The sequence below is a fragment of the Patella vulgata genome, chromosome 6, assembly GCF_932274485.2.
Source record: "Patella vulgata chromosome 6, xgPatVulg1.2, whole genome shotgun sequence".
NCBI classification, from domain to species: Eukaryota; Metazoa; Mollusca; class Gastropoda; family Patellidae; genus Patella; species Patella vulgata.
In genome coordinates, this window is record NC_065884.2 from 44,905,711 (window position 1) to 44,914,614 (window position 8,904).

Genomic DNA, 8,904 nt, shown 5'->3' on the forward strand with positions numbered 1-8,904 from the left:
CTGGACATTGCCAGTAACAGGTGGCTAATTTCTAGACTTGATTCCTTGAAATTAAAATATTTAACGTTAATATACAATCAAGTTTTCTTTCACAAGATTTAAATTAAAGAAATAGTTATATAAGATTGTCATGTTGGAAATTGCTGGCAGGTAATGTTTTTGAAATAAGTGGGTCAGTATGTACTATTTCTGTTGATGAATTGGTTTATTTGTTATCTCTCAGAGATTTATCGTCAGATACTACACCACCAACATCACCAACAGCAACTAGACGATCATTCCGTAGTTCAGATGATAATGTTTTCTCACGTTTAACCAGTAATACAGTACTACCTTCACCAAATCCTAACAGGTACTTTCATTATTTATACTGATCAATATTATGCAAACTGTAATGACTATTTAACTCATTGTACGTCTATTACCAATTTTTAATGCCATATCCTTGTATATTGTCGTCGCCCCGACTTTACACACAGTGTTTAAGGTCATTGATTTTCAAAGAGTTCAGATAATTACTGCTAGAGTTATGGGCCTTGATCACTTTAAAATATCTTCTGGACCTTTTAGAGGCTAAAGTCAATATCTGATTGACTTTATATTTATACATAGCTTTTACGGTCATGAGGCGAAGAATGCTATTGATTTTCAACGATTTCTTATAATTACTGTCAGAGTTATGGCCCTTGATCACTTTGAAAAAACTTGTGGATGCTTTAGAGGCTAAAGTTAATATTCGATTGACTTTATATTTATTCATGATTATAGCAATTGATATTAAATGTTTTGTATGCTAAATGTTAGAATTGGGCAGAACTAGAAGCCAAATGGATTGTTACTCATAATCAGATTCTAGTGTGTTGTAAATGTTTTCATTACTGACATAAGAAAAAGTATGAGACAACCTTTGTTGACTCCCCGGACGACATAGCTGCTGTGGGCGTATGCTTTGTTGCCTGGCAACCTATCTTTTCATTGATGATTGTAGTGTAAAATACCACATAATTTACTTGGTTGTTAATGATACATTGACAGCATGACTTTGAATGTATAGTTTTAAAGTATGACATGAACTATATATTGTTTTAAAAAAACGGCACTTAAATTGCAGTCATCGTATAAACAATGGTGGCTGTTGTTTATATTCTGTGCTTGTTAACGATAAAAGAACACTCGTTGAAACTTGCCATATGTGTGCAAACCATTGACATTGATTGCTTTTCCAAATAAATAAATTGTGTTGTAGTGGTGTTTTTTATTTTAAATAATTCATTCATTGCACCAGCACCTCTTTTAGATGCATTCATAATTTATTGGATGGGGATTATTTTTGTGTCAGGCCAAAAAGGTTTTAATATGTCAAATATGTGACAACAGAATTGGTACATGTAACTAAGTGAATTCCTATAAATAGCATGAAGATGAGATAACTATAAAACCTTGAAATGTGATCCTTTGACAAGATAAAAAAACACAAAAATAGAAACCTCCATCCCACGTCAGAATTTTTTGAAGGATTGTCTGAGACTGATAACTTTATTTTATGGCTTTATTTATATTTTTGTAGAGGAAGTATACAAGCTTCATACAATAATCGACCTGTTGGTGGTCGGAGTTCACCTTTGACCTGTACACATACAGCTGGTGGTCATACTAAAGCTGTTCTATCTGTTGATGCTACTGATGATCTCTTATTTACTGGTAGTAAAGGTTAGTTCTTACATTTAGTTACTTCATTTCTCAAACCAAGGCTACAATGTTCAGTGGGTTAACAATTTATTTTTTTAGTGAAGCATTATTTCCACGACCTATCTAATGGGTATAAATTTTCTAGTCTGTCCCCTTATTTATTCTCATGCAATGGACAAACTTGACTAATAGGTGTGTAGATTTTAAAGCATGCATCCCTATTGTTATTAATTTACAAGTTGACATGTTGCTTAATTCTCTTCTTGTATTTTCCAGATCGTACAGCTAAAACATGGGATTTACAAACAGGAAAAGAACTGTTCTCATATACAGGTCATCCTAATAATGTCTTAAAAGTCAAATATTCAGAGAAAAATAAAATGACTTTTACCGTGTCTCAATCATATATTAAAGTGTGGGATATTAGAGAAAATTCTAATAAATGTATCAAAACACTCAGGTAAGTCAAATTTTTAAAGCTGGGGATGTATGGACAAACGGCATGGAGCTCTGAGCAAAGTATTTTCTGTGGACATAGACTATTACATTTGGGAATAATTTTTTGTTAGAAATAGAATACTGAAAAGATTTGATTATTTAAGCCTTAAATCATTCTTGTAATACCTTCAGCTTTGGATTGATTACAGTAAAATAATTTTTTTAGTATTGTATTATCTGTCAGTAATCATGACAGAATATGACTTGAATGTGATTATGATATATTGTATTATTACAGTTCATCAGGTTTAAGTGCTAATGGTACTGTTAATTATACAGCTAATAGACAGATAGATTTAGCACCAGGTGAACATCATATAAATGATGTAGCTTTAAGTGATGATGGTATAACATTATATTGTGCTACTGGTAATATTGTTCGTGTCTGGGATCTCAGAAGGTAAGGACAACTCTATAACTATTTACATATCTCTTCATGATTAACATTGTAATACAATCAGCATATTCTCAAACGATTATTTTACGAGATTGTTGACAACAAATGGTATTATCAAACTTAAAATGAACAAAATATTGAATTATTTTGCCAAACTAATTAAGTATAATACTGTTTCCCCAACTTGTGGTCGAAACAAAGTTTGAGGGTCTGCAAAGTCAAGGCAGGCCATTGGGGAAAAGGGGGTTCTTGAAAATCAAGTAAAATTGAGTATAAAATTGTTGGTATACAAACAATGAATTTCAATAGCTGATATCAGAGTCACATTAATAAGAATGTCTTTGCTTGATGCACCAGGTTTTTGATCAGAATGGCTATTAAGATGGCCCATGTTAGGCTTCATCAAAGATTTATGTGAAAAGCTGTAACATGTCCTAACGACCCTAATGTGGGAAATGTGACTGAAGAGAGTCAATTCAGATATGAGTGGTATCACCATTCATCAAAGCAAATTAGATTAAATAGTAGATAATTTATTAAACAAATTGTTGCAATATACCCAGGGCTGATTACATGAATGAAATAAATAAACAATTGTATATTACTAGGTTTAGTGCTGTAGGTAAATTAAGTGGTGGTCATCAAGCAGCTGTAATGGTGTTAGCTGTAAAACATGATGAAACAAGTAGTTTAGTTGTTACTGGTTCGAAAGATCATTATATCAAGGTATATTACTGCTTTATTATTCACACATTGTAAAGATTCATCTTCTCTTTAATAAAATAATAGAAAGACCAAAATAATACAGACAATGAACTCAATGTCATCTTGTATACAACTCTGTTGCAGATCTTTCTTTACAGATATGTAAAAATATCTGCACAACATCAGTATAAAAACAGACTTTAGGTTGAAATGAGAGGGGGTTTATTCATGTTTTTGTACTGCTGTTGTGCTGGGATTTTTAAATATCCATTACTGTCTGCTCTTCACGGGCATCATCGTTTGATCCAGCAGCTACACAGATCTACCAGCCTGTCCAGCCTCCTGTTGCCACCCCCCACACCCCTTGATTCCTGTATTTATATTTGTGTCTGTTTGTTGGTTTGGGATTGGCAACTACAGTACCACTGCCCCTGAGGCTGAATGTCAGGTAACCAGCTTTTATAGATATTATGGGTTTATATTGTGATAAATTGTGAAGAAACGTGTAATATGCTGTATATATTGTAGATATTTGAAGTGATAGATGAAGCTGCTGGAGTTTTATCACCTAAATATAATCTCGAGCCTCCACATTATGATGGTGTCCAATCTTTAGCTATAACTGGTAACACGTTATTTAGTGGATCTCGAGATTCCTGTATCAAAAAATGGGATTTAACCAATCAACAGCTAGAACAGGTAAATATATTCAAATCTAAACAATGCAGGAAATCAGTAATTCTCAAGTTATAATTATCTTTGTTGTCCCCAGCCTTTTGAAATTGTAGTTGTGAGTTGTTAGTCCTCAGTTACAAATTGGTTTTCTTCCATGGTTAGTTAGAGATACACTATGCAAGATTTAGAGAAAGCTGGTCATTCTTGATATAATAGTTCCAAAATATATAATGAAAAATGAATATATTGAAAATTTCATTCAAATTACTTTATTCTGAGGGAAGTTGTTAATCTTTTTCAGTTTTGACAATACCATTGCTATTATGATAAAAAGAAAGTCTCCATTTTCAGTCTTTTCTTCGACAGTCTCCGGCAATATCGTCATTTATCAAGGATATGACAAGCATTGTCTAATTCACTCAATATCTAAGCCATCTGTTGGTCTTGAGAGTTAAATATGGGCTGGTCTTGTGAATAAATGTCTAAATAATAATTGTCCCCCGCCTTTCGAAGAAAGCAGGAGACTATTAAAATGGGTTCATCCGTCCATCTGTCTGTATGGCGGTATATTAGATTCAAAATTCTAACATGCTATCGTCTAATTTCTAACCTCCGTTCATGTAACTTCTAACCTTAATTCATGTAATTTCTAACTTCAATTCGTGTAATTTCGAAATTAAGACAATGTATAATCCAACTTCTTTATTTGTTCAGTGTAAATTTTAATTCTGTTTCGTCTTATTTTTATTGTTAAGACGAAAAATGTCTACTTCATTGTCACTTTACATGTTAATCATGAACGTCGAGCAAATTTAGAATTTTGATACCTCTACCTAGCAACCATCATTATGACGTCGTTTGGTGTCGCCACCGTGTGCTCAATTTGGTGATTGAGCACTGAGCGGGATCATTATGTTGCCACAAACGACTCGCTCTTCGTCAGGTTGAATGGTTTGGCGGAATGTAAAAATTGAAAACAACATCGAACGTGATATGGTTTGCAAATACTGTTTTAAATATAAGCTAAACAGCATTTGTTATTTTTTTTAAAGACAAGTGCAGGATTTGGAGAATTTTATTTTATTTTTATTTTACAGTTAAGCCAATTACTATTTATATACTGTTGATCTATAATTTATTCTGTTAATGCTCTAAAATATGTCTCTTTATACTACCCGAACGACTAGCCACTGTACGTGTCAGACCCTCGTCTTGTATCAATAACAAGGGCCGGATAACCACGCCGGAATATGGCGGTTATATCATAAAAAAAAATATATGTCAATGGGTTATATAACATCGTCAGCTAGTATACACACTGGCAAAACTACGCTTTATAATATTTCTGACATTATTAGTTCCGTCCTTGTGATTTGCGGAGGTTGCCGTTATTGTAGGCATATACAGTGTCTAGTAGTTCGGGTCGGACGAAAACCGTTGCAGCTGTTATTCGTAATAAAAGTAGACCATAAATTTCACTCATGGCACACCGTAAGTTCGTCTTCATTAGCCTGGATGGTGTAGAAAAGTAGGACGATAAACCGCTATCTATGAATTTCAGTATTGCTTTATGCAACTTGAATAAAATATTTTTGGAAAAAAAACTACCATAAAGTTAATCTGGTCGGTGTAATGAAGGAATCAGAAATAAAAACTCCATTGCTATCCACATGAACAGATTATCCCAGACTCCCGAAAAGGCCGTTTCATCCCTACAGTATGAGGTTTCTAAATTTATATCATTGAACCATATCAAGAAAAGGTTTATCATTTTTGTTAGAGGTAATAGAATACAGATTAACAGTAAATAAATATTATTGATGGCTTAACTGTCTTCAAGAAAATTGAAAAAAAAAATTCTGTTTGGCTTTTATTTGAAGTAGTATTTACCAACCATTTCATGTTCAATGTTGTTTTCAATTTCACCATCGAATCCCTGGTTGTACTTGTCAAGGAGTAGGGTCGTCTGTCCAACCTCGTGGGTTTTCTCCGGGTCCTCCCACTGCTAAAGACCCCTACGCGCAAGCGAATTGTTGAAATAAATTGAACCATATGTTAGTCCAGAAATGACCTAGTTTGTGCCGAGTGGTCGTTACCCCCCCCTCTCTCTCTCTCTCTCTCTCTCTCATCACTCCACCCAATCACCAACCAGGCGAAGAGCGAGTCGTTTATATAAACATAATGTTCCCTACCAGGTGCGCAATCACCAAATGAGCACGCAGTGACGACACCAAACGACTTCATAATGATGGTTGCTAGGCAGAAGTGTAAAAATTCTAAACGTGTAAAGAATCAATGAAGAAGACGTTTTTCGTCTAAATAATAGAAATAAGATGAAATAGAATTAAAATTAACACTGAACAAATAAAGAAGTTGGATTATACATTGTCTTAATTTAGAAATTACACGAATTGAAGTTAGAAATTACATGAATTAAGGTTAGAAGTTACATGAATTAAGGTTAGAAGTTACATGAACGGAGGTTAGAAATTAGACGATAGCATGTTAGAATTTTGAATCTAATATACCGCCATAATTACATGAATTAAGGTTAGAAGTTACATGAATTAAGGTTAGAAGTTACATGAACGGAGGTTAGAAATTAGACGATAGCATGTTAGAATTTTGAATCTAATATACCGCCATATGTCTGTCCATCACAATTTTTGGTACACAATAACACTCTCTCTAATTGAACTAGAATGTTTAAATTTGGTGTAGGTGTTTATTAGGTCAATGCCTTGATGGAGTTCGAAGGTGAGCATTTTCTGCTTAGGGTAAACAGAGATAAGCAATTTGATTGGTTGATGCTTTGGGACACGATAACGTTAGTTCTAATTAAGTAAGAGTGATGAAACTTGGTTTATAGTTTTATTACATCAATACCATGACTAAGTTCGATAATGAGCATTTTCGCTCAGGTTAAGCAGAGCGATAAGCAGTTGGTCCAGACTTTCGAACACAATAACTCTCCAAATTGAGGTAGAATGTTCAAACTTGGTGTAGGTGTTCATTAGGTGAATGCCTTGATGGAGTTCAATGACAAACATTGTTTGCCTAAGGTAAGCAGAGGTAAGTAATCTGATTGGTTGATGCTTTGGAGCACGATAACGTTGGTTTTATTTAGGTGAGCGTGATGAAACTCCGAGTTTAGATTCAATATATCATTACCTTGACTAAGTTGATGATGAGAATTTTCTGCTTAGGCTAAGGAGCAATAAGCAATTTGATTGGTCAAGACTTTGGAACATAACAACTCTGCTATTTATTTGAGGTAGAATGTTTAAACTTGATGTAGATGTTCATTAGGTGAATGTCTTGACTGAGTTCAATGAGTAACATTTCGAGCTAAAGTTAAGCAGAGCTAAGCAATTTCATTGGCCGATGCTTTGGGACAAGATATCATTGATTCTATCTGATAAAGAATGATCAAACTTAGTGTATAGTTGATAATCAGTTTGATTGTTTGATACTTTTGAAAAAAAAAAATGTGCTATTAATTAATATGTGTCATCTATTTATTTTGGGATTTCGGCGGGGAGCATCAGCCTCACTGTTGGCTTGTTTATATAACATTTGAAGCCATACACACGCCAAGCACTAGGCAAGATTAGATCTTGTATAATGCCTCTTTACTTATTAACATTTAATTTTAAATTTGTATTTTGTAGTCGATGAATACAGCACATAAAGACTGGATATGTGCTTTAGGTTTTGTACCTAGTACAAGTTTGTTAATTAGTGGTTGTAGGGGAGGTTATGTTAAACTATGGCAATCAGATACATGTGCTTTAGTTGGTGAAATGAAAGCTCATAGTAGTCCCATCAACGCCATAGCAACCAATAGTACCTCCATCTTTACAGCTTCAAAGTAAGTACCTGTTTATTACATAGAGCCTTGTATGGAGGTAAGCATTCATTTGAAATAGCTTTCTTCTCCTTAACTATATTATATATATATATAACTGGCATTAGCTTAAAATACATAGTTAAATAATGATATAATTTACTAGTTAGTTTTAGCAGTTTGAATTATATAGTAGCATGTTCTCTTTCTTCTTTATGATATAAAGTTAATAACCATTCTTACTCTAAATTGCAATCTTATCTTCTTGGAGCAGTGTGAAATTCCTTCTGCTCGTTAGGTGCAAGAAAAACAAACAGAATACATGGATAATCAATTTAATTGGAATTAGTTTTATCTTTAATAATGAAATTAATTATTTGGATTTTGATAAATTATATAAAATTGAAATAGATGTATAGAGAACTATAAGATACTAGAGTTTAATTCGTAGACAATCTACCTTCTTAGTTATTTAATTTAATTTCATGAAGATGGCAATATAATAACATTATCAATTAGTTTTACTAAACAATACTATTTCTACTGACAATATGTTCTTTATTCTATTAAAATAACACATCTTTTATTTCTACTCTATAGAAACCTGTGATTTTGTTGCATTGGAAAAATATGAATCTTCTGATTTTGACCATTTTTAGAATTCAGAATTGTGTTTTGCATTTTTGAGTTACTGACAATATAAAGGAAAACAATAATAGCATGTAAAACTACATCTTGTCTTGCAAGTTATTTCAGTTGTTTATGAATGTTGGCTAATATTTGTAGTTCTGTTTTATGAGGAATATATCAGATGATATTTCTGAAGCAATGGTTACAGATACCAGCTCTTTAAACATCTTAAAGATTAAATAGTAATTATTGGTGATTGTTATCTCTCAGTCACTACATGCATCACTCAATAGATCAAATCTCAAGGCAGCTGTATCAATGATAACTAACACAGGGGCCATTTACCTGGTTCCTAATCATGAGTTCCATGTCGGCCATATATGCCGGTCACGGCCGAGAGCTATGGAAAATGACTGAAACTAGATCTAACCCATCAATCATTTTGCAAGCCAGAAAAATAGTG

The 8,904-nt window shown here is 33.3% G+C and overlaps 1 protein-coding gene across 3 annotated transcripts in view; it reads left to right on the forward strand.

Annotated features, from left to right (window-relative positions):
• The window catches only part of LOC126823397 (kinesin-like protein KIF21A), a 54,794-nt gene that overhangs the window by 38,633 nt on the left and 7,257 nt on the right, over positions 1-8,904 (forward strand). For all 3 annotated transcript variants that reach the window (XM_050552213.2, XM_050552211.2, XM_056101991.1), the window contains exons 30-36: positions 224-352; positions 1,568-1,710; positions 1,966-2,149; positions 2,426-2,587; positions 3,193-3,310; positions 3,818-3,988; positions 7,636-7,835. In XM_050552213.2, coding sequence (XP_050408170.1) covers positions 224-352; positions 1,568-1,710; positions 1,966-2,149; positions 2,426-2,587; positions 3,193-3,310; positions 3,818-3,988; positions 7,636-7,835 — 1,107 coding nt within the window. The remainder of the gene's footprint in view (positions 1-223; positions 353-1,567; positions 1,711-1,965; positions 2,150-2,425; positions 2,588-3,192; positions 3,311-3,817; positions 3,989-7,635; positions 7,836-8,904) is intronic.